The 26403-nt window shown below is 48.9% G+C and overlaps 1 protein-coding gene across 1 annotated transcript; it reads left to right on the forward strand.

Moving 5' to 3' along the window:
* Nucleotides 1-763: 763 nt before the first annotated feature.
* Nucleotides 764-25565, forward strand: HRK (harakiri, BCL2 interacting protein). The gene is made up of 2 exons (XM_088828213.1): nt 764-1210; nt 20745-25565. Exon 1 carries the CDS (start codon nt 879-881, stop codon nt 1152-1154), a length of 276 nt encoding a protein of 91 aa, XP_088684339.1. The 5' UTR covers nt 764-878; the 3' UTR covers nt 1155-1210; nt 20745-25565.
* Nucleotides 25566-26403: the final 838 nt, after the last annotated feature.

A 26403-nucleotide genomic window follows, 5' to 3' on the forward strand; every position in this document is an offset into this window, starting at 1 on the left:
TACTGACAAAAGAAACATATGAAAATAAGTTTCCTGCTGGAAAACCCCTAGTAAGGGTCTTTCTCTGGTGGAGACGCGGTGCGCTGCAAACTGCCAAGGCTAAAGGCCAATCCCCAGCCCTCCCTCTGACTCCATCAAGGTTTCCAGCGGCGCTGGGGGCGCTTTAGGGTCCCGCGGCGTATCTCTGATGGGGTGTGTGTGGGGGGTGTCGGATGTGACTGTATCCGCAGCCTACAGGTGCGGAGTCAGACCCCAAAGTAGGCAAGCTGGGTTGAATCTGGCCCTCTCAGCAGATTTTGAACCGACCCACATCTCCCATTCAAAACAACAGCTTCGGAACATTTTTTTTTTTTTTAACGCAGCCGAATTCGACATCAGCTTCATCCAAAACGGCAAACAAGCCTGTTCCCATCGCCAAATCGGAATCGGAGCTTAATTCGGGAAAAAGAAAAGGAGAAAACCTCCCCCGGTGCTCCATGCTTCCTTGAGGGTCTCCTGCGACCCCTCCAGCCCGACACCCCAGCGGTGCCTTCAGGCGTCCCAGCGCCCCGCGCTCCTCCTCTCCCAACCCGCGCGTCCCCTCGCGGCCGGCGCCGTTAGGGTTAAAAGTTACCTCTCGGTTTCTTCTGCCTGCGGCCCCCCCCCCACCCTCGGGGCCGGATGATGTAACCCCCTCCCCGCGCCCTCCCCGCCCCCCTCCACCATGTGACACTTTAATTAATAATAGCGCCGTCAGCACAACAAACGCACAACACAAGGAGAAACTTGGTGTCCAGGGGAGGCCCCGGCGACTGGAGCGCGGCGGAGGCAGGCGCGGAGGCCGGAGGGAGAGGAGGCGAGGGGCGACCGGGCGCGGGGAGGGAGCGAGGCGAGCGGTCATGTGCCCGTGCCCCCTGCACCGCGGCCGCGGGCCCCCGGCCGTGTGCGCCTGCAGCGCCGGCCGCCTGGGTCTGCGCTCGTCCGCCGCGCAGCTCACGGCCGCCCGGCTCAAGGCGCTCGGCGACGAGCTGCACCAGCGCACCATGTGGCGGCGCCGCGCGCGGAGCCGGAGGGCGCCGGCGCCCGGCGCGCTCCCTACCTACTGGCCCTGGCTGTGCGCGGCCGCGCAGGTGGCGGCGCTGGCGGCCTGGCTGCTCGGCAGGCGGAACTTGTAGGAACGCGGGGCTTCTTGGTGGGGCCGGAGCCGAGACCCAGCCGGAGCGAGCAACAGGTACGCGAGCTAGCGCCAGGGCGCGGCGGCTGGGGACTGGAGACGTGAGGCTGGCTTGGGAGCCGGAGAGCCGCAAGTTTGGCTCTTCCCATCTTCTCTGCTCCATTCTCTCGCAGGGATCTTCCTTTCTTAGACAGTCCCCATCTCTCCTTCCGTGTACCAGGTCCACCGTTTCTGCCCCTTGTCTCCAACTCCTTTTAAGCGCATCCTGCCACTCCCTCCATCGAGGGGCTTTGGGAGGACTTTAGCCTCCGTAAGGCCCACCGACCCTTCAAGCAAACACACAGTGCAAGAAAAAAAGTGTGCTTGCTCAGAGAACAGAGTTACAAGCCACGCCAAAGAGTCCTTCCTGCGGCCTGCCATTCGTAAGAGCCACCGTCTCCATCACCTCCGCCCCAAACCCTGTTCTTCAGTGCCCCTTCTCCAGTTTCTGTAGCCCATCCTCCGGTGCCGCCAGCGCATCTCGCTGCTTCCTCCCCCTCCAGGCTTCAGGCCGCCTCCCTCTTTCTCCCTAAAACTTTGCACTTTTCCTCCGCTCTGCCAACTTCTCTCCTTCTCCAGTGAGGTGTCCCATTCAAGGAGCCTGGCGTCCTCTTCACCAAACGGAGGGAGTTGAGATGAAGGCGATGTCCCCAAATAAGCGGGAATCTGAGGCTCTTAGGGAAACTCCAAGGGAAGGCCTTAATGAAAGAGCATTCATTGAGCTCTTTCTGGGTGCTAGGCCTTGTTGTTGGAGGGAATGTTTGAGAGCCTGCGGTATGCTAGGCACTGGATGGTGATGGGGGTGGGTAGTAGCGAGCGCCAAGCATGTTTGGTACCAGTGGAAGAAAGGTACTGGGCATCTACTGTGTCATAAGTCCTTGGGTTGGGGAATTGCTGAGCACCAGCTGTGTGCCTGGCACTGTGCTAGGCACTTGAGTGGAGAGAGCAGGTCAGGACTGTCTTAAGGTTCTAGAATAGAGAGGAGAGCTGCAGAGAATGGGAGTGGAGAGAATCAGGCTGAGCCCACCACAGGTGGGTCTAGGGCCGAAAAGTGAGAAAGGCAGCCCCGAAGTCACGGCCCGCAGACGCCAAGCACTCGGGTCGCGGCCGAGCCCCGCGGTGCGCCAATACCCTGGGAAGCTGGCGCGGCGCCTGCAGGGAGAGGCGGCAGCCGGAGCGTGGGGGGTGGCAACGCCCGGGGAGCTGCGGGGGTGCGCGGGGTGTGAGCCGGGAGCGCGGGTGACAGATGTCGCGTGGGCCGGCGCAGCCCCGGCGCTGGCGAAGAGAGGTGCGCGCTTCGGGGCGCCCTCTGCACGGCTCCCGGAGGTCCCATTCGCTTCTCCTTCTCGCGAAAGAGAGACAGGGGGCTACCCTCGGCTGCAGGGGGCCGGGCGGGGGCTGCCGGATCCTGGGGGCAGGAAAAAAATTTTGGATGGGGCACGGGGAGGCCGGGCAGAAAAAGGGGCCAAGAAAGAGACGCGAAGCCCAGAGTGTGTAATTTAGGGAAAGGCGGAAAGAAGGTGGGAGAGGAGGCAGAGAACCCCCCCCCCAAAAAAAAAAAAACAACACGGCGGCGAGACGAGGAAAGAAAGTCGAAGAAGCTGAGAAAAAGAGAGACTTCCTGGAGAACAAGACATTGGGAACGTGGATGAAAAAGATGGGAAGCGAGAGGAGCCCAGTGGAAATGGGGAAGAAGGTTAGGGCATCGTTTCCTCCAGTCTTGGGGGCCGGCGAGGTTCGAGAAGCGCTCCCTTCTCAGGACAGGACGGTGCGGGATGCCGGGCGTCCCACCCCCCGGGACGGAGGGCGCTCAGCCAGAGCCCGACTGTGCGTTCGCCTCGGGGCCGGGGTATGCTCCCGGGGTCCTCAGGAGAAGGCTGCCGCCGGGGAGGTAGCCGAGACCTCCGCGAGGGCGCGCGGGGCCGACGGAGCGCGCCGCTCTGGGCTCGGGCGCGCGGGAGGACTCATGCCACCCGGAAGGGGGACGGGGAGGAGTTTGGGAGGAGTTTCGCTGGGGCGGCGTCGGCTAAGCATAGTCTCCGCGGAGTTTCTTTCCCCCTCCTCGCTCTATTTCTGCCGCAGAGTCTCGCGCTGCGTCCCGACTCCCTGCCACCTCCTCAGCACATCCCTGGGTTCCCCTCCCGCCTGTGTGTCCCTGCCGGGCGTCCCCAGCAGTCACACCCTTCTAGGGTCCTTCCTCCTCGGGTGCCCTGACCCTAGGATGCCCGGAGCCCTCTCAGATCGCCTATAGAATGGTAGAGTGTATACCACTACCATCCCGGGGTTCGCTGCGCTGGGTCTTCCAGGCTTGGCTCCCATACCAAGGACTTGGCTCCTCTCCCTGCTATCCACCACTCGGGCCTTTCTTGTGCTTTTGGCTTAACTGGGGGAAACCCATCTTTGGTTAAACTCTGGTAAGTTAGGAAGAAGTGAAAGGAAATCCCTTGGGGAAAGTCAGTTTTTTGAGTTCTGTGCGTGGTCCTCTCCACATTTCCTACCCCGGAGGAGAAATGGAAATGCTCACAGGGTACCTTAGGGGTTTCAGGGAGGCCTGAATCCGCCATCCTCCTTAGACCATTCTCTGAGATGTTACAGGCAAGCTTAGCTATACTTATGACACCAGTTCCAACAAACTGGTCTGGAGCTTCTACTGTGAGCCACCAATACTTTTCTCAGAAGTCATCATTAAACAAAGAGCCAGCCTCCCCTTCAAGACTCAGTTTTCCCATATGTAATGTGGGAAACAGTACTTAATATGCATAGGTGTTGTCGAGAGGGTAAAATGAGGTCATAAACAGAAAGCTCTAAAACAGCGTCTTGTGCATCAAGAAGGGATTGTGCATTTAATATCTGTGTTTGACTATGGTTGTGCTTTTAATACCTTTTTTCTGAAAGTGGACAACATTTTGCCGTTGTCCTTGCTGGTGGTTCTACACCATTCCTACTTGCCATTTTGGGGAATCAGGGCCACATGGGCCCGGATAGTATATTGATGAAGAGCATGGGTTTAGGGATCAGATGAAACTGGATTTAAGTCCTAGCCCAAGAACTTTCTGGCAATGTGACCTTGGGTAAGAACCATAACCTCTCTGAGCCTTTATCTGTAAACCTCAGCTGTATCTCTGTCAGGATTGCTGGGAGGTCAATAAGAGGCCATCCATTTAAAATGCCCAGTGCAGTGCCTGACAGTTCAATCCTTAGAGGATGCTATGAAATGGTTAATGCCATTCTTATTGTTTCAAAGGGGAAACCGAGGCAGAGAAAATCCACCTGAGTTGTCCTGGGGATCAGGGGCAAAGTCAGAACTCGCATTGGAGGGTCTCTCTTTGGGGGCCTTCACCCGGCCGCCCCTCAGATGATTTGAGGGGTGCAGGGGAGGAGAAGATACTGAGCAGCAAGCAGAGGGGGTGGTGAGCCTCAAATTCCTGCACTGGAGAGATTCCCTTTCTGAGAGAGTCTCGGGGGAGTGTAGGGGGGGAGGCTCCCTGGAGGCTGGGGAGGCCCGGAGGAGAATGGGTGTGTTTTAACCAGTCACTGCTCGAAAGATACAGGAGAGGGAACAAAAGATGCTTTATGGTAAGCGCTGGCTGGCGGAGGCGTGCAAGGGAGAAGTGTGTGCCGTGGGAGGGGGGAGGGGAAGAGAAGGAGGAGGATTCTGGCAGGGGGAGGGGGCTAGGGGTGGGCAGAACCTTGCCTTAGGACTAAGGAGAAGTGGAGAAAGGGGGACTCTGCGCGCCCAAGAGGCGAGGTGGTCAGCGGCAAGGAAGATAATGGACCAGCCGGAGCCGGCTTTAATGAATTAATGACGGTCTGGCCTGCCCGCCAGACATGCTAACTGGTTCTTGGCAGGTACTTTGGGGATTAAGTGGTTAAACCTGGAGGCGCATCCCCCAGGCCTCCCTCCCAGCCTGCTGCACCCCTGCCAGAAAGACTTTTAGAGCTTGAAAACCTCGGCGGGGGAGAGGGAAAGGAGGGAACAGAAGGGAGGGAGACAGCTGTTGGGGAGGACCACCCCCACCCCCTAGGAAGGGGCCAGATGTGCGGGACTGTGGCAGCCCTCCTGCCACATGGTCCCTGTCTGGAGTCGCTCGCTTGCCTGCTGAGAGACCAGGGCACAAGTGACTGAGCTGTGGATGTAAACACAGCCACACCTGGGATAATTGAATACACCCCCAGATGTGGGCTGGGTGGATTTGGCAACCGCACCTCTGGTTTTTGAAACGTCAGCTTTTGAGACCTTCGCTGGGAGTAGGGCGGACACAGAATGGTGAGGGCTTCGGTTTCCCTTCCGGTCGTCACTCTGTGTGGTAGGATTTCACCGCAGCCACGAGCTGCCCCACAGTGGCCCTAGCTCATGGCAGCTTGCTTATGGCACAGTAGATGCAAAATAACTATGGCGAACACAGGACATGAGCCATTCAAAAACTGTGTCAGATGAGTATTACTGTTTCCCAAATTCTGCTTCTTCCACTCAATCACCTATTGATTCTTGAGTTCCTGCTGTGTGCAGGGCATGATGGACACAGAAGGACCAAGACATTAGAAGCCCCCGCCTCTCATGGAGCCTACATTTTAGGGGAAGAGTACAGATGATAAATCACTAAAGACTGTTCCGGTTACAACTGCCATGTAACCAATGATTCCAAAACTTAGCGGCTTAAAATGACTATTTGGGGGCCTTCCCAGGTGGTCCAGTGGTTAAGAATTTGCCTTACAATGCTTGGGATGCAGATTCATTCCTTGGTCTGGGAAGATCCCACATGCCAGAGCAACTAAACCTGAGCGCTGCAATTGGAGAGTCCGTGTGCAGCAATGAAAGAGCCCACACAATGTAATTGAGATCCCGTGTTCCCCAACTATGACCTGACACAGCCAAATGAATCTTTAAATAAATATTCTAAACTATTATATATTTAAATAAATGTTTAAATATTAACTATTTAAATAAACATTAAAAAAAAACCACAACTATTTGATTAGGCTCAAACATTCTAAGGGTTAGAAATCCAAACAAGGCATAGCAGGGGTGACTCATCTCTGTTCCAGGCTGACTGGGGGACTGGAGTCATGGGAGTGGGATCTTCATTTATATAAAGGTATGGGTTTTGGCTTCCCTGGTGGCTCAGAGGTTAAAGCATCTGCCTCCAATGCGGGAGACCCGGGTTCGATCCCTGGGTCGGGAAGATCCCCTGGAGAAGGAAACGGTAACCCACTCCAGTATTCTTGCCTGGACGGAGAAGCCTGGTAGGCTACAGTCCCCGGGGTCGCAAAGAGTCGGACATGACTGAGCGACGGAGCGGAACGGATGGCTTTTGAAGCTGGGTGTTGGCTGGGACTGCCAATCAGAGCAATTATACTCAGTCTCCTCTTGTGGCCTGGGCTTCCCCCAGCATGGCAGCCTCATGGTAGATGGATTCTGACCTGGTGTCTTAGAACTCCAAAGGCAGACATCTCAGAGGGCCAAATGGAAGCTGCTTTGTCTTTTTTGACCCAGCTTCAGAAATCACTGTGGTCAAAGGACTTCCCTGGTGGTCCAATGGCTAACACTCCTCACTCCCAGTGCAGGGGGCCCGGATTCGATCCCTGGTCAGGCAACTAGATCCCGATGACTCAACTAAGACCCTACACAGCCAAATAAATATTTTAAAAAGAAAGAAATCACTTTGGTCAAAAGCAAGTCACAAGTCACCCTAGATTTAGAGGAGAGTGGAATTAGATCCCACCCCATGGGTGGCAAGGTTCTAGAATGGGAGAGAAGATATTGTGGCCATCTTTGGATTATGCAGTCTAAACAAAGAATTTCAAAAAGTGCTGTGGGCTCTGAAGGTAACACACAAAGATAATGTACAGGCAGGCCTCGGAGATACTGTGGTTTGGTTCCAGACCACTGCAATAATGCAAGTCATGAATTTCTTTGGTTTCCCCGTGCATATAAGAGTTACTTTTACATTATACTGTAGTCTGTTAAGTGTGCAGTAGGGTTATGTCTTTAAAAACAATGTACAATTAAAAAATACTTTATTGCTAAAAAATGCTGCTGACCATCATTTGAGCCTTCTATAAGTCGTAATCTTTTTGAAATAATCACATCAAAGATCACGAATCACAGATCCCGGTAACAAATATAATAATGATGAAAGAGTTTGAAATATTGCAAGAATTACCCAAATGTGACACAGAGACATGAAGTGAGCAAATACTGTTGGAAAAATTGCATCAATAGACTTGGTCAACGTGGGGATGCCACAAATCTTCCATTTGTAAAACACAAAAACAACTGTGAATACTCTGAGTTATGCCTGTCATAGAGGGAGCCTGGTACATTCCTACCTGCAGTGGATGGTGATGGCCACTCAAGGAAAAACCAAGGGACCAGTGACTTGAGTAATGAGAAGGAGCCAGCCATGTGGGTGTCTGGAAGAAAAGTGTTCTGGGGAGGTGACACTTTGCACTGTATGTTTGAGGAAGAAAAAAATGAGCAGTGGGCTAAGACCACATGAACTAGGGGGAGAGGAAGTCAGATGGCAGGCAGGGGCTAAACCAGGCCGTGGTAGAGAGGGTGAGTTTTGCTGTATAGGGAGTCACAAGTGCCAACAGCACAGGAAGAGGTGCTTTATTAGCGGAGGATTAGATGTGATGCAAGAAAGAGAACTGGGCTTCCCTGGTTGCTCAGTGGTAAAGAATCTGCCTTCCAATGTAGGAGACTCGGGTTTGATCCCTGTGTCAGGAAGACCCCCTGGAGAAGGAAATGGCAACCCACTCCAGTATTCTTGCCTGGGAAATCCTATGGCCAGAGGAGCCTGGCGGGCTACAGTCCGTGGGCTTGCAAAGAGTCGGACGTAACTGAGCAACTGAGCCCACACACAGACATTAGTAGTGTGTATATGTCAATCCCAATCATCCAATTCATCCCAGTCTGCCCTTTCCCCTTGGATATCTATACATTTGTTCTCTACACCTGTGTTTCTATTTCTGCCTTGTAAATAAGATGGTCTATGCTAATTTTCTCAGACTCCTCATTTATTCATTAATATATGATGTTTGTTTTTCTCTTTCTGACTTACTTCATGCTATATGACAGTCTCTAGGTCCATCCACCTCTCTAGCAATGACCCAATTTCTTTCCTTTTTATGGTTGAGTAATATTCCCTTGTGTGTGTGTGTATATATATATGTAAACCACATCTTCTTTATCCAGTCCTCTGTTGATGAATATTTAGGTTGTTTAAGGTCTGAGAGATTCTGGTCCCTGTACTGGCTTTCTGATGACCTACCCTCAGTGCCCTTAGAAGGCTGTGGATACAGGCTGGATTTCCATCACCTAAGAACTTTCACCATTCAATTCCATGTTGTCTTCCCTCCCTCCTTCCTCCCCTAAACTGGTGCCCCTGCTGTTGGGTGGGATCTCCGTTTCAGGCCAGGTCAGTGAGATGTGACCTTCGAGTAGTGCCGTATACCAGGAAAAGAGAAGGCTCCTTTACCTGCCCTGTGGAGAGAAAATTGACTGTTCCACAGAGTGTCGCCATCTCTAAACTTTTGCTCCACAGGCCATGGACTTGGGCAAGATGGAATTAAATAGCTTTGGGAAACTTTATGTAATAAAGTTTATTACCTTTTTAGGAAAAAAATAGCTTTTTTCTTGATTATGAAAAGTATTACAAGCTCATTATCAAATACTTGGAAAAGACAATAAAAGAACATTTTAGTCGATTGTTTTTATCTCACTACCCATTGTTAACATTTTGATAGATTTCTTCCCATTAAAAAAAAATACACTGAGGGGACTTCCCTGGCCATCCAATGATCAAGATCCCATGCTTCCACTGCGAGGGGCATGCATTCAATCCCTGGTCTGGGAACTAAGATCCTGCATGTTACATGGCGTGGCTGAAAAAAAATGCACTGAGAAGTAGTTTAACAAATGGAATCCCTGTAAATACATTTTCTGTAATCAGACTTTGTCATTATATCGTGGACATTTCTCCATGTTTTATAGTATTTTCCATGACAGACTTCTTAGAGGTTACTTAGGATTTCTGTTTGGCTCCTCCATCATCTGCCTTCTCACTCGGCTATTATTGGAGGTTTGGGTTGTTTCCAGTTGCGATACAGAATGTCCTTGGATGTCACTCTTCAGGTACATCACAGAGATTTTCTTAAGGAAGGCCCACAGGTGGAACTTTGGTATCAAAAGTGTATGTAAACATTCTTTTATTATAAAGGGTGTCTAAAGAGAATAAAATCTTGTGGGTTCTAGATAAACTCTGCCATTTGTTCCCATTTCTCATTTATGTCACCAGTCACCATCCATAATGTGGTTATCAGTTGACTCTGGAGCTGGGCTGTTGCCATCCTCAGCTAAATCTGTGTTGTGTCTTTATGGAATATTCTCCGTAGACCACACCTCTAGCCATTGTTGGAGTGCGTAACTGTGATGGCCGCTGGCATGTCCATCCCCGCTTCAGGGAAAGGCTCCAAGTCATAGCAGTGTCGCTAAGTTTGCAGGACTTCTCTGCCTGCCTGGCTGTACTCGTCACTATGGCACCGTGTTCATCTGATATTCTTGGATTTGGCACATGGTACTTAATAAATACTGCAGGATGCTAACTGTATGCTGCTGCTGCTGCTAAGTCACTTCAGTCGTGTCCAACTCTGTGTGACCCCATAGACGTAAGCCCACCAGGCTCTGCCATCCCTGGGATTCTCCAGGCAAGAGTACTGGAGTGGGTTGCCATTTCCAACTGATGCTAATACATCAGTATGCTACCATACTGCTGGCGGGGAATCTTAGACAAAGTGATTTTGGAGGGGTCTTCTGAGGGTGGGACTTTGCCAGGGGGCATGAGATAGATTTAAGGAGATGTACCATTTTCATAGGTTTCCAAGGTGGCGCTAGTGATAAAGAACCCCCCTGCCAGTTCAGGAGACATAATAGACATGGGTTCGATCCCTGGGTTGGGAAGATCCCCTGGAAGAAGGCATGGCAACCCACTCCAGTATTCTTCCCTGGAGAATCCCCACAGACAGAGGAGCTTGGCGGGCTACAGTCCATTGGGTCGCAGAGTTGGACACAGCTAAAGTGATTTAGCAATCAGCACGCACCATTTTCAAAGACAGCCCAGACTGAAAATGTTTTAGCCTGTTAGTGCATCATGGAGCCTCACTCTTGATTCAGAAAATTGAACTGCTGGTAACTGTTTAACTCACCCAGATTTTTTGCCGATGTAGGACAGCTTGGTGGAAAGTGACATGAACTTTCAAGTCAGGCTGACTCTCAGGTCAGATCCTAATCTGCCATTTCCCACTTGTGTGATCGTAGGCATGCCTCTCTACCTTCTCAGCAGTATAAGGCATGTTATTGATGTTCAGAAAATGGTAGAAACTGGTAAATGATAGTGCAGGGTATGTGTTCTTGTTTGGTGTAAATTTCAGTCCATAGGCTCATATTCAGTGTATGGTGGGAGCTCTTAAGGGACTTCTCTGAGCCTTCTGCACAAAGGAGTTGCCAATCCTGCCTCCTCAACCCTGTGGATCACCAGCAGCCTTCTTAAGTCACTGCACCAGGGCAGGGGGAACTTCCAGACCACCACTCCCCAACTGTCCTAGGGGACAGGACTCCCCTACTGTCTTGGGGGACACTAGCCCTGGGGTTCCCAGTTCAGTTCAGTTCAGTCACTCAGTCGTGTCCGACTCTTTGCGACCCCATGAATCACAGCACGCCAGGCCTCCCTGTCCATCACCAACTCCCGGAGTTCACTCAAACTCATGTCCATCAAGTCGGTGATGCCATCTAGCCATCTCATTCTCTGTCGTCCCCTTCTCCTCCCACCCCCAATCCTTCCCAGCATCAGACTCTTTTCCAGTGAGTCAACTCGTCGCATGAGGTGGCCAAAGTATTGGAGTTTCAGCTTTAGCATCAGTCCTCCCAATGAACACCCAGGACTGATCTCCTTCAGAATGGACTGGTTGGATCTCCTTGCAGTCCAAGGGACTCTCAAGAGTCTTCTCCAGCACCACAGTTCAAAAGCATCAATTCTTCGGCGATCAGCTTTCTTCACAGTCCAACTCTCACATCCATACATGACCACTGGAAAAACCATAGCCTTGACTAGACGGACCTTTGTTGGCAAAGTAATGTCTCTGCTTTTTAATATGCTATCTAGATTGGTCATAACTTTCCTTCCAAGGAGTAAGCGTCTTTTAATTTCATGGCTGCAATCAGCATCCACAGTGATTTTGGAGCCCAAAAAAATAAAGTCTGACTGTTTCCCCTTCTATTTCCCATGAAGTGATGGGACCAGATGCCATGATCTTTGGTTCCCAGGGGACCCCAATTCATCACTTATCCCAACGCCTGGCATGGTGACTGGTACAGAGTAAGCATTCACTAACTACTGAATGGATGGATGGATGAGTAAATGCCTGAATGAGTTGGGGAGAGGCCTAGTGAATTTGGGACCCCCCTGAAACGAGATATACAGTTGGCGGATTCATACTCCTTTATTCCTCTCCCCTACTTCAGAGAGAAATCACAGCTCTGATCTGAGTCTCAAAAGACCTAGGACCCCAAGAGATCACTGTTCCAGAAGCATAGTCAGAGCTAGACAGGACTTTGGAAACCACCAAACCCAACTCCACACCTTATAGATGATGAAGCCGAGGCTCAGAGAGCTTCTGAGGGTTAAAAGGAGGTGGGCTTACATGCCAGCTGTCCTTGTGTCTAGGCAGAGATCGAAACCTGGTGGTTTCCTGGCTGAAACTGGCCTGCTGTTGAGTTTTATTTGACTTGCATGCTTTCTCCGCAACACTTACAAACCAGGCACTTTCATATAGAAGCCCACCTTTTCAGTTTTTCTTGAAAAAATGGAAAGATCTGACACCACCAAGTGCCACATGGCAGCGAAAGGCTGCAGATGAGCATCAGAAACCTCTTAGATGGGACACAAACTCTCCAATGACTGTGGCCCCTCCTGCACTGGATCTGATGCGTTTAAACTGACAACCCCTGATTTTGGAGACCACCCCACCAGAGGTCCCTTGATACATAGACACACCCACACATGCGTCCTATTTTAAATAAATGAGATCATTCTAGTCCTGCTGTTTGTAATCTGCTTTTTCCCCAATAAAAAAATAGGTTGCTGAGATGTTCCCATGTCAACAGAGGTTTTCATCATCTCATTTTATGGCTGCATGGTGTTTTGTTGCTTGGATAGACCACGGTTTCCTTATTTGGTCATTTCCCCAGGGATATGTACACTGTTGCCATTTTCTGATAGTTCATAAATGAGGTTTGGTGAACATTCTTGTTTGAGCAACTTTGCCCAAAAAAATAAAAAGTGAAGTTCCTAGAGGTGGGTGAAGTTGTTGGGTGAAAAAACGAGCGTGTGATAGCGTGACACGCATGGTGAAATTGCTGTAAGAAGGATCTGCCCATTTGATCTGGTGTCAGTTCTGTGCTGTGCTACTCCCTGCCTTCCCAGCTTCTCAGCGCTTACCCTTCTGGACAGCGAGTGAATTTGGCCTTTAAGGCCCACCTGCCAGAACTTCATGGTGGGTGGAGCTTTGAGTTCTTTGGGCTCTCTCCACAGACTTTATGTGATCAGTGACTATTCACTGAACTTCCCTGGTGGTCCAGTGCTTAAGAATCTTCTTGCCAGTGCAGGAGACACAGCTTCAGATCCCTGGTCCAGGAAGATTCCATACACCGAGGGGCTACTAAGCCCGTGCACCTCAGCTACTAAGCCTGTGCTCTAGAGCCTGTGCTCTGCCATGAGAGAAGCTGCCGCAATGAGAAGCCCATGCACCACAACAAAGAACAGCCCCGCTCACCACAACTGGAGAAAATCCTGCACGGCAGTGAAGACCCAGCACAGGCAAAACATACATACAGTAATTAATGTGATAGAATTGATAACGATTCACAGATAGCAGGGGCGACAGACAGACAGGCAGAGAGAAGCAAACACTTCTTCCAGGAGCTGCCAAATAAATGGCCGCTTCCTTTCTCGTACACCCTAAACCTAGCCTTCTGCTGTTAGTCCCTCAACCACCATCTTCTCAGAGCCCAGTGTTCCTAACTGGCCAGCATGAGCTACATGGGTAGAGATTCAAATGATAACATGGACCTCTAGGAATCTCCCTCTAGGACCTCTAGGATAATCTCCCTCTAGGAAGATTCCACTTGAAGAACTTTGTACCCATGATTCTTAGACATTAGGACCTACCACTGGTACCATTTGAATCCCATGGTCAAAATCAACTTGTTGAAACCAAAGATGAAAGAGTGGGTACTAAGGACTACTGTAAAGCACAGAGAACGCTACTCAATACTCTGTAATGACTCACATAGGTACAGGATCTGAAAAAGAGTGGATGTATAACTGATTAAAAAGCAGAGCATCACAGCAAAACATCACTTTGCTGACAAAGGTCCATATAGTCACAGCTATGGAGAATCCCATGGACAGAGGAGCCTGGCAGGCCACAGTCCGCAGGATCACAAGAGTCGGACATGACTTAGCGACTAAACCACCACCACCATGGTTTTTCCAGGAGTCATGTATGGATGTGAGAGTTGGACCATAAAGAAGGCTGAGCACTGAAGAATTGATGCTTTTGAACTGTGGCGCTGGAGAAGACTCTTGAGAGTCCCTTGGACTGCAAGGAGATCAACCCTGAATATTCATTGGAAGGACTGATGCTGAAGCTGAAGCTCCAATACTTTGGCCACCTGAGGTGAAGAGCCGATTCACTGGAAAAGACCCTGATGCTGGAAAAGATTGAGGGCAGGAGGAGAAGGGGGCAACAGAGGATGAGATGGTTGGATGGCATCACCGACTCAATGGGCGTGAGATTGAACAAGCTCCAGGAGATAGTGAAAGACAGGGAAGCCTGGTGTGCTGCGGTCCCTGGGGATCACAGAGAGTCAGACATGACTTAACGCCTGAACAACAATAATAACTGATTCACTTTGCTGTACAGCAAGAAACTAACACAACATTGCAAATCAACTGTACTCCAGTAAAAGTAGATTTTAAAGATTAAAAAAAAATCCCCAAAGATGGAAAAGTTGGGAAGTTTCTACCATTATTCATGTGCTCAGTTAGCCGCCGTCACTCGACAGGTTGTGAGCACCTCCTGTGTGCCGGGCATGCTGCTGGGCCCTGAGGAAACAGGATAGATCAAGGGAGAGACTCGGTGTGTACATGCGCAGATGGTGTCCTGGGTGGCTTGGGGATGGAGGTGAAGGCAGCTTTCTTTTATTTCTGTATCCTTCTCTGCTATTTGGAACTTCTAACTTACCACATATGTAAACAGCAAGAACAAAAAAGTTTTTTTTTTAATTTCAAATTGGGACCCCTTAGGAGGGAACCCAAGAGTCCTAACTCTTCTCTGATGTAGGGAAAAGGGAGTGAGACTTCTGTCCCATCTAACGCTGCAGCGGGATTCACAGATCCCCACCTGCCATATCTCAGCCCAGGCAGGTGGGGTCTCCAGGCTTCCTGTCCCCACCTCCACCCCAACCCCACCCCTCCACTCTGTGGGTACAAAGTGGAAACAGAGACATTGAAAAACAGAAGTTTCATGAATCTCCCCAGTTGTGAGCTTTGGTTGTGAATAGGCATTTGAGAAAATGCTTTATGAGCCAAGTTTGAGGAAGAATATCCTAGGGGCAGGACAAGTGGGCTCATAGTGGGTGGTGGACTTTATCTTTTTAAACCAATTTTAAATTGTATAATGACTCCTTGCTCCTTGCAAAAAAAAAAAAAGAAAACCGAAATAACATAAACAATATGGAAGTACAGTATATACAGAACTGTAGTGTTCTTTTGCTCGGCCCCTAAAGCTACGCCCCTGGTGTAACTTTCAGTCTGGATGTGTATATAACAACAGTAACACTCATAATAACAAATGGGTCGGTGCTTTCAGTCCTTACGTCAACACAATGAGATTCAACATACTGCCCCACTCCTTTTCCATATAAGGAAACTGAGGCCCAGAGAGGTTAATAACTGGCCCAAAGTCACACAGCTTTTAAGTGTCTGAATCAGGATTCCAACTCAGGTGTCAAGCTCCAGAGTCTGGGCTCTTAACCATTAAACTCTTTTGCCTTTCTGCAATACTTTGTATATGGATTTTCCCGACCCAGGGATCGAACCTGGGTCTCCCACATTGGAGGCAGATGCTTTAACCTCTGAGCCACCAGGAAAGGCCCAATGTGTGGATATATAGATAGGTATAAATGTCTGTGTATACACATACACAAATACACATATTCATTAAAATAAAAAAGACCTGGGCTATTTGCTCTTTTCAGTTAAAAATCATAGCCAACTTTCTCAATACATTAAAAAAATATTTTGTATTGGGGTATGGCCAATTAACAACGTTGTGATAGTTTCAGGTGAACAGTGAGAGGACTCAGCCATATATATACATGTATCAAAGAGAGGACTCAGCCATACTTATACATGGATCAGTGAGAGGACTCAGCCATACTTATACATGTATCAATGAGAGGACTCAGCCATACATATACATGTATCAATGAGAGGACTCAGCCATACTTATACATGGATCAGTGAGAGGACTCAGCCATACATATACATGGATCAATGAGAGGACTCAGCATACTTATGCATGTATCCATTCTCCCCAAATCCCCTCTCATCCAGGCTGCCACATAACACTGAGCAGAGTTCCCTGTGCTATACAGTACGCCCTTGTTATCCATTGTGATCCGTTTTAAATATAGCAGTGTATACATATCCATCCCAAACTCAACTATTCCTTCCCTCCATCTTTCCTTCATCTCCTGGCAAGCATAAGTTCGTTCTCTAAGTCTGTGAGTCTGTTTCTCTTTTGTAAGTAAGTTCATTTGTATCATTTCTTTTTACATTCCACATATAAAGGATGTCATACGATATTTCTCCTCCTCTGTCTACCTGATTTAGATTTACCTCTTTCGGTCCGTCTAGTCAAGGCTATGGTTTTTCCCATGGTCATGTATGGATGTGAGAGTTGGACTGTGAAGAAAGCTGATCGCCGAAGAATTGATGCTTTTGAACTGTGGTGCTGGAGAAGACTCTTGAGAGTTCCTTGTACCGCAAGGAGATCCAACCAGTCCATTCTAAGGGAGATCGATCCTGGGTGTTCTTTGGAAGGACTGATGCTAAAGCTGAGACTCCAATACTTTGGCCACCTCATGCGACGAGTTGACTCACTGGAAAAGACTCTGATGCTGGGAAGGATTGGGGGCGGGAGAAGGGGACGACCGAGGATGAGATGGCTGGATGGCATCACCGACTCTGTGGACTTGAGTCTGAGTGAGCTCCGGGAGTTGGTGATGGACAGGGAGGCCTGGCGTGCTGTGATTCATGGGGTCGCGGAGAGTCGGACACGACTGAGCGACTGAACTGAACTGAACTGAACTGAATTTTCATGAGGCTTGTTAATCCAGTCTCCTGTCATTAAACACATAGGGGACTTCCCTGATGGTCCGGTGGTTAAGAATCTGCCTGTCGATGCAGGGGACACCAGTTTGGTCCCTGGACTGGGAACTAAGATCCCACATGCCTTGGCACAATTAAGCCTGTGCGCTGCACTAAGAGAAGCCACCTTAACGAGAAGCCCACTTGCCACAATTAGAGAAAGCTTGTGTGCAGCAGTGAAGATCCAGCACAGCCAAAAATAATAAATAAATAAAAATAAACACATGGGTTGTTTCCAAATTCCAGATTTGTAATAAATTGCGAATTTGTTACAAATAAAGCTGGAGGGGACATCCTTATGTACACTTATGTGACTACTTCTGTGGGCTAGTGTAGGGTGTCCAATTTAAAATACCCTAGAAGTGTATGCACAGGTCTACCCACTGATTGTGGGACGTGGTGACATGGTGATGTGTCCACTGGTTTTTTCATTCAGTGCAGAGAAGTGCTTCTGATGTTCCTCCTTCACTGTGGACACCAACCTGTAATAAGCATGCCAACTAGTACAGGAATTTGTCTATTTAACAGCCCTGGGAGAGCCTTAGAAAAACTCATTATTGGCTCAATGATTTATAGGTAGGAAAAGTGAAAATCAGTTGCTGGTTCTAGTTTTGCAAGAAAACAATACTGTTTCTTGCCTGCTGCCACCTTTTGTTCCCTTCATCATCTCTAGTCAATTCAAGTATCAACACAATCTCAGTTGTCACAGCTCTCTGATGCAGTTCCCTGCTCATCAGAGTCTCCTGTTTGAGCCATACTTGTCACTGTCCTTGAGGCTTGCTCAGCCTCTTCCCCACCTAAACCATCTTCCCTTCTTCCAAATATAGGAAAAAAACTTCCCATGTATTTTCAAGACCCAGATGAAATCCTGCTTTGTCTCTGAAACTTTCCTGGTGATATAACCGCATCCCGATTTCTAGGCTCTAAACACACCTGCAGACAATGGTCTTTTGCAGTCCTGACCTCTGGTATTTCATGTCTTCCCCAGTAATACTGGAGGCCAGTTGAGGGCAGAAACTGAGATTTTTCTAGAGCAGGGAACAATGCTTATTAGTACAAAGTCAGCACACTTGATAGCACACGGTAGGTGCATTCTCTCTTTACTTTCTTTTTTTTAAAAAAAAAAAAAACTTATTATTTTTTTTTATTTGGCTGTGCCAGGTCTTACTTGCAGCATATGGGATCTAGTTCCTTGACTGGGGTTTGAACCCAGGCCCCCTGCATTGAGCATGTGGAGTCGTAGCTGCTGGACCACCAAGGAAGTCCCCCCATCCTTCCTTTTTTGTACTGGTATTTAAGGCAACATAATCGCCTTAGGCTAATATTGCAGGGTTCCACTGACTTTGGCTCTATAGATCAGGATGACTAGGCACCAACAAAGTAAGATTTTTAGGAGTTACAGAAGCTGGTTTCCATGAACTAAATCAAGCGTGTTTCTCAGTTGAGTTGACAGTGACTCTGAATCTGTATTCCATGAAAACACACAGCAGCTAAATAGAATGCCTTCTGCACTTGTGCCCTGATGAGACAGGAGGGGAACAGGGTTGGGGTGGTGGTTGGCGGGCTGCAGGGATCTTCTACCTGAGCCGATCAAAAGCAAAAGGTTTGAATTTGCTGGCTCAGATCCTTGTGACCCTCTGATGCGGATGCATTGGGTTGGCCAAAAAGTTCATGGAAAAACCCGAACCGACTTTTTGGTCATTCGAATAGCTTGTGGGGTCCATGTGATTGTGACTCCCTTTTTTAATACAGTTGTCTGTATTGACCAGGGTCCAAGTAAGAGGCAGAGAGCACCCCAAACTGAGTTATCAGAGGAGAGTTTAGTAAAGGTTCGATGGCAGCATGTGGGCAGGGTTGAGGAAATCTGTGAGGGTCCCTGCAGTCCCGTCTCCACCACCACGCCCCCGTCCCTCCCTGGCAGGCTGTAAAGGTGAGGACAGGGGCCTGGAGCTATGGCAGAGAGCTTCCTGGCAGGCGCTCCGGCCAATCTGTGGCCCCATCTGTGGCCCCATGACTGCCTTCTGAGAACTAGACCCCGCAGGAGGCCACAGGCCCAAGTGAGCCTGTTGGTGCAGTTCGGGCAGGTCGCAATCCCGGCCTGCTGCCTACCTGAAGGTCATCAAGTGATCTTTCTCCTACCGCACGTGGTTTGTAACAGGCACAAGGCAGTTTCCCTGCCACCTGCTGCAGAGGAATGTGTGAATCGTTTTCGTCTCCTCTGCTAACTCTCCAGCCTCATCTTTCCCACGGCCCCGTGGCCCAATCTTCACTTGAGCCTCATCACGCTCCCCAAGCTTGTCATGCTGTCATTCCTCCGGGTCCTGTTTCTTCTCCCTTCCTCCTCCTCCTCCCTCCCTTCAGCCCCTCCCCCCTCCTCTACTCCCTCTCCCCCTCCTTATAGCCTTTTAAAGTGCACAAGTTGGGACTTCCCTGGTGGTCCGGTGCCTAAGACTGTACTCCCAATGCAGAGGGCCCCGGATTCGATCCCTGGTCAGGGAACTAGTTCCTGCATGCTGCAACTAAGATCTGGCACAGCTAAATAAATATATAAATGAATAAATATTAAAAATAAACTAGCAATCTGGTGGCTCAGACGATAACCTGGTTATCTGGTGGCTCCCTGGGTTGGGAAGATTCCCTGGAGAAGGGAATGGCAACCCACTCCAGTATTCTTGCCTGAAGAATCCCATGGACAGAGGAGTCTGGCAGGCTACAGTCTGTGGGGTTGCAAAGAGTCAGAGATGACAGCAACTAACACAGACACACAGCAATCTTTTAAAAAATAAAGTGCACATATCAGGGGTGTTTATTATATTTCCAGAGTTGTATGGCCATCTCCCAGTCAAATTTAGAGCATTTCTATTTCCCCAGCAGAAGCCCTGGATCCATTAGCATTTACCCCCGCAACTGTTTCCAATTCCTGCCAGCCCTGGGTGACCATGAATCTGATTTTTGTTTCTATAGATTTTCTTATTCTAGACATTTCCTATACATGGAATCATACAATATTTGTCCCTTTTGTGTCTGGCTTCTTTCATTAGCATCATGTCTTCAAGGTTGATCTGTACTGTAGCATGCATCAGTGTTTCTTTCCTCTTTATGGCCAAATAATATTCCACTGTATGGAAATACCTCCACTTTATTTATGCATTCATCAGGTGATGGGCATTTGCGTTGTTTCCACTTTGGGGCCATTAATAGATAATGTTGCTCTGGACATTTGTGTACAAGTTTTTCTGTGGATGTATAGCTTCCACCCTCTTGGGTTTGTACTATTTTTTCAGCCCTGCCCAGAATACCTTACCTTAACTTGGCTAATTCACTGGTATCATTCAGTACTCAGCAGGGGTCTGTTTGCTCTTTCTCTGAGGAGTTTTCTCAGACTCCTTCTCCTCCCTCACAAGCTACCTCTCCTCTGGTCCCTCATAGCCCACGCTTACCCAGATGGCAGGCTCTTCCCATGACACTGTCAGGATTGATTTTATCACATCTTCCCTTTGTTGGCCTCTGAGCCCCTGAAGGGTAAGAAGTGTATCACTGGATGTTTAACACCTTAGGTTGTGCTTGGCATGTTCATCAGTGAACGAATGGATGGATGGGTGGGTGGATGGATGGATGGATGAAAGCAGAGACTGTCCTACAAGTCTGCCTTGAAGATGGATCTATGAAATGAATAGATGAAGTTCCTGTTTCCTGACATGGAGGAGCAAAAAAGTAGTGTCTTTACATTCTCTTTTTTAATCACAGAAGATGCCTATGTAAACCCATCTAGGTCTGAAAACAGACAGGTGTGTGTGTGTGTGTGTGTGCACTCACAAACATGTGTGCATGTTTATAGAAGGCTGCTACGTGGACAGGGCTTTGTGGGGAGGGGCAGCCCAAGACCACCTTTGGGGGAGCCTCTCCCCCCAAATCAGAGCTTTGGTATCTAGCAGCTCTCACCCATCCCCCTCCCTGACACACAGGGCTGGCTGTGCAGCAGTCCAAGGCGCTGACATCATCCCCAGCGGCTGTCTGCACGTGCCTACTGACTGAAATACAAATCTTTATTTCTGCAGGTTGGTGAAAACCCTGTGTCCTGGAGAAAGCTGGTTCCTGTTTTCCCAAGGGGGAGCCCAGAGCTTGAAAGGCCACAGTTGGCACTTCGAGAAGGAAGTGGAGAATAAATACAGCGCCTGGAGCAATAGTAGCAACGAGGAACAGGACTGGGGAAGCCCTCTGGATGTCCAGCTGCAGAAACAAGACACCCCAACGCTATTTACATACAGCTCTCTATATATAAAAAAAAGAAAATATGAATATTACTATTCAGTGCATGCCTTGTCGAGGACGTGGTCCCCTCCCTTTTCTGCACCTTCCGATGTGAACTCTGATGCTCTTTCATGTCTGGGGGCACTGGAAGAGAGATGCTTACTGTGTACCTAGAAAATTTGCGAAGACTGGTGGGAGTTAGCCTCAGAGGCGACCAACTGCCTGGGAAGGGATGCTGGTGGAGGAAGAGGTGAAATGGCAAAAGGCAAAGTAGGAAAAAAAAGAAAAAGTGAGGAGGACCTGGGGGCAATGTCGTAGAGGCAGAGCCCGGGGATCCTTCCGTTTCTGTCTTCACAAATCCTAGCCTCTCTCTGTCTCCCTAGATAGACGGCTAGTCCCGCTGTCACATCAAGACAAAAGGCATTTTTTACCCCCGACCAGCCTGGCTTTCTCTGGTGCTTCACTTAAATCTTGCTGGTGCTAAGCGTGTTCTTGCTGGTGCTGCCATGGTGTTCTGTTCCCAGACCTGCAAGGCCAGGAAATGAGAGAGATGTCTATTTTGCTGTTTCGGATTCTTTTTTAAAAGGGATCAGTCACAAAAGTGCCACTTGAGAGTCTTTTCTCTTTCTCTACGTGGGGATGAATATCCAGAGGTGTTTTGGAGCAGACCTTGGGGTCTGGGAGGGCAGAGGTGGGTGCTGATGGCACTGAGTGGCTTGCTGGTTACGAGGTAGAAAGCTGACCTCACATGCGGCTTGTTTGCTGTCTCTTCCACCCCCACAAAAAGTGTCCTGGGAGTTCGGTCCACAGCCTCCCCCACACTCCAAGGGGATTTCAGGGCTTAGGTTTTATGGATTAAAGAGCCAAGAAACAGCTAAGTTCTGGTCAAGGGTGATTTATAAGCCAGGGACGTTGGGGGAGGGAGTGGGGTCATTTAAATGAAATGCACCAGCATCTCACTGACTGAAGGTCTGATGTGTTTTTTTTTCTCCAGGATAAGCTACTATTTTCAGAAGTTTCTAGAAGGGCTAAAAAATAAAAAAAGATGTGTGCTGGACTGAGACTTGGCTGCAAAGACTCTTCAGGGAGCGATGATTATTTTTTGCTTTCATTAAAAAAAAAAAAAATCCAACAACAACAGGTACTATTCCTCTGTGCGGGGTACACCCTACTGTTTTTAAAGCTGAGGTGGTGAAGCACCAGACTGTAGGTCCAGACAGTCATTCTACAAAGCTGGGTTTGCAGGTCACCACCCCAGTACCTGTGGACAGCGGGTGTCCTGGGTTGTCCTACAGACACCCTTCCAAGAAGCCAGCAGAGGAATCATCTGTTTTAAGGCTGACACGGGGCTGAAACAACAGTTCTTTCCCGTGAGCTTTGCTGAAAATTACCAGGTTCTTTAGAACGCAGGAGCTTTCAGTGCTGCTGCAAGCTGGGAGCTGTCTCTTTCTTTGAAAAATAAGTAAGTCCATGCCTTATGTTTTCCTAAATAGCCCTTTAAAGAAACATGTAACCCAGAACTGCTGAAGGTGAGGGCAGCTTCCCCTCTCCTCCCGGACAGCTTGGAACTCAGCAGAGCCAAAAGGAAAACTTGTTTATAGACGATTTGTTTCCCTCATGGCTGGAGCCCTTCCTGCAGTTATGTTTACAGGGGATGGGTATGTAGGCACAGTCATCTGAAAGCGGCAGCCCCACCAAGCCATGAACTCAGAGGAGGCGAATTCACTAGAATGAAATGAAATATAGCCTCTGCTTTTAGTCAGCCACTTTCCTAGGCAGACGCTAGACTTTCCAGCTGACCCCATTTTCTGGGGAGGTGGTTTTCATCACCGTAGTTGTACTTGATCACAGCTCTCTGCTGCTTTAAGGCTGAACCTTCAAGACCACAGTGGGGATGTGCTGACCACCTGGACACAGGTTAAAGGTCAGAGAATCCCCTTTTTCGACACTGACTAGCTTATGATATTTCCACTGGAGGATACACACTCCAAGCGCTGGGGTTGGGGCAATTTTTATTTCAATGAAGTCACATTGCTGAGAGAACTGGGCACCCAGGACCCTCCTGATGGAGCTTTACAGCCAAGTCCCTTGTACATATTCTCTTGTATTATTAGAAACTGTATTATTTATCTAACCCTGGCTTTTTCTTGCACATCATTAATTTGAGTGCATTTCTCCACTGCCCCGATTTTTGACAAGGGGTTGTTTTTAATGCTTGTTTTTATATGAGATTTGACTTCTTGATGGACATTTGTATTAGGAAATTGAAGCATGATATATATGTATATATTGTCTCCACCGTCTCTCCTGTTGCATTACTTGGATTGCATGAGATAGTGGGGTGGTGGTTGTTTTTTTTTTAAATATTTCCACAGCATGCAAAGTGCTGGCACCATCCCTCCCTCTCCCCCTTCCCCACCCCCTTGCTTTTCTCTGGCTGCCAAGGAGTCATTGATTTTGATTAGCTTCACTGCAGAGCGTCTGTGAAGAGAGAGAGAGAGGGAGGGAGGCTTTGAAATAAATTTTAAAAAAGACCTCATATCGGGTTTCAGCAGACAGCAGTGAGAGAGAGAGAGTGTGTGTGTGTGTCTGTGTGTGTGTGTGTGTGTGTCCGTGCAAAGCAGAGGGAGGCCTCTGAGATCATCGTTTAGGTAGCTTGCTGCATAATGAGGTGAGAAGCAAACAGAAGGGCCTCCTTCTTTCTGGTTGCTCTCAGAAGGCAGGGATCAAGGAGCCAGAGGAATTGAATCCGCTTGGGACTTCAACATTCCAGATTAGATCCATTCCCTTCTGGAAGCTTCTCTCCCTTACCCCGACTCCCACAAGCAGAGAAGATCTCTTCTCCCTTTTTAAAATTTGGGGTTCCCTTTCCTAGTTCCTTGGACATAGATACGGCTTGAGTAGTAGATTTCTTTGGGGAGCCCTGTGCCTCTCTGGCTGCTGTCCATGGTTCTAGATGGTGCATTTCCTAGAACCCAATTACCATTTTGTTCCTCTTTCACTGGGATCCTGGAGACTTTTCCCCCACTTCTTCCAGTGGTCTCATTTTAAAGTTCTTTTCTAGTTTGGTGAGGGGGAAAGGGTGATTTAAACAGTACTGTCACAGAAAAATGGACCTGTGACTTTGGTTTCACAATTCATGTGTCTGATCTCATGCACTCCTACCTTTATTTTCATGTTCCTGACAGTGACAAAATAGCATGTCCCCTCTTGCTTGGGAAATTAAGAAAGTCCTCTTTGATGCTATACAGATGTCTTTTGGGGACACTAGCTTGCCACTGTGGAACTGTTGAGTGTCCACCTGGTATAAGAGGCTGCAGTGATCAGAATATAGGTTTTGTTTTTCTATGTTGATACCATTTCCTTTTCCGAAGGTCCCCTTAAGTCCACCTGGGCCCATCACAGGGTCAGAAGCTGGTTTAGGGGATGAAGGGGGCAGGCTAGACACTTTAGCCTAGTCCCATGGGAACTGATGGAGGAAGCTGATGTCAAAAGTGTTTTAAAGTGTAAACCGAAAGTTTACTTTTTAAAAGCTTAATTAATTCATTCAACACCTGTTTATTGAGCACCTGAACATGCCAGGTGGTAGAACGTCCTCTGGGAAGAGATTTATGTATGGATCATGGAGGGGTAGACCCGCTTAGGACCAGGCGATACCCCATGTCTCTTTCCAGTCTGGTTCATGGTCTTTAGCAGATTCGTCAGGTCATCGCTGTGACCCCAAGCCTTGCTGGCAGGTTGTTCTACAGAGTTTATATTTACAAAGAGCTACACTCTCATGAAGGCGATTCAAAAGCCGATGACCTCATTACCAGCACGAAAAGGCTGGTTCTTGCTGCTTCACACAGCAAAGAAGCTGTGCTAAGTGCTTTCTGCGTTTGCCCCTTAGCTATTCCTCACGCCCATGTTGGAAGACAGTGCTGGTATTATTCCCAGTTGAGGAAGCTGCGGCTCAGAGAGGTTATGCAACTTAGCTGAAGTTGCATGCAAAGAGTGAAGTGACTGAGCCAAGATCTGGACTCAGGTTTCTGTGACCCCCGACCCCCTCTGCTGCCCCGGTCCCACTTCCCTTCAAGCCCATGAGCTAACCATCCTGCTCCACTGAGTTCCTTCCACAGCATCGCTAGTTCAAAGGCAAGCATGTGCCTGGGGCCCAGCAAAGGGCAGGGGAGCCCCCACTTAGGTTGCATTTGGGGGCACTCCAGGACAGGCTGGATGGCTTAGCTGGGGATTTTGAATCTGTTCCTGGCCCTTTGTGTTCCTGGTTTCTGTAAGGTCCCTGCGACAAGTATTTCATTTGCAAACAAGTTCTGTTTGACTTACTTCCTAGGACACGGGAAGTTTTTCTCCCCTCCTTGTGTCCTCCCCAACTCAAACCCCCAATTTCCTCCCCTCAAGGTCTTTTGCACTATAAGCGCCCAGGAACCCTGTGTGTGGTGGGGATAGCTGTGGGGCTGCTTGGATCCTCAGTGAGGCCTCTGACTCAGCTGGAGGGGCAATAAGCTTGGGGACATTCCGATCTGGGTTCTACCCTTGCTGGTTCATTGTGCTCTTTTGTAAGAGGAATTTCATACCTTGGAGACGCTTTGTACATATTTGTAAGACTTTATTAAAAAACAAACAAACTAGTTGTGTGGTTCCAGCCAAAGGCCTTTGTGTGTTCATTTCCTCTTGGAAGGTTGGTCCCCAAGGACTATGGACGGATCTGGCTGCACATGCCACCCTTCCCTGGGACAGAAGGCCACACACTCCCAGGTTCCTGGGAACACCCCAAGGGGAGGATTGGCCTAAGCAGTACCCTTGGGTTGAGCAACAGATTGGGGGAACGTGTCCAACAGTCCAAGGTCAGTGCGCAAAAGCATCATTTATGCATGACATCATGTAGATAAGCAAATAGGCCTACAGACTCGTATCTTCTGCTAAGGATGAATGAGCCACTCTGGGTGGGGTACTTTCACCTGCATTTATCCGGTCTGAGTCGTACCAAGAGACCAAGTTCTAGTTTCTTCCTAAGAATGGTAGGTTGAGGACAGGTTGTTTTTCTAGATAATAGGTCCTCTCTTCTTTGGGACCCACTGCCTCCCCACTCTCAGTCCCTAAGATTTGGAGGGATGGACTTCCTTTCCCACCCAACTCTGTTCTGACATCCAGAGTGCAACACCCAATACAATCTTGGTCAGCACTCTGAGTCCCCAGAGCTAAAATGATTGTTTTGGGAACGAACTAATGAGAATAAGGCTCAAGACTCCTGCTGGAGCTTCGGGGAAGCAGGGGCTCTTTGCTGAGGTTGTGAAGCTGGTAGAACACGAGCACAGAGCTTCAGGGTGCCCTCTTCCCAACGCATGGGATCTGGCCGCCTGAAAATCAAAGCATCTCAGAGGAAAACAGAACCGAGGGATGGAAAGATGTGATTCTAATGTCCCTGGAGCCCCTGTATCCAACTGTACCTGAAGCCCATGCTGTTAC

Source organism: Moschus berezovskii, chromosome 19 (genome assembly GCF_049115385.1).
Source record: "Moschus berezovskii isolate FMDL1 chromosome 19, NW_MosBer_1.0, whole genome shotgun sequence".
Lineage (NCBI taxonomy): Eukaryota > Metazoa > Chordata > Mammalia > Artiodactyla > Moschidae > Moschus > Moschus berezovskii.

Bases quoted from the DNA above. Each gene is read 5' to 3' on its own strand.
- HRK (XM_088828213.1), top strand. From the start codon at position 879: ATGTGCCCGTGCCCCCTGCACCGCGGCCGCGGGCCCCCGGCCGTGTGC.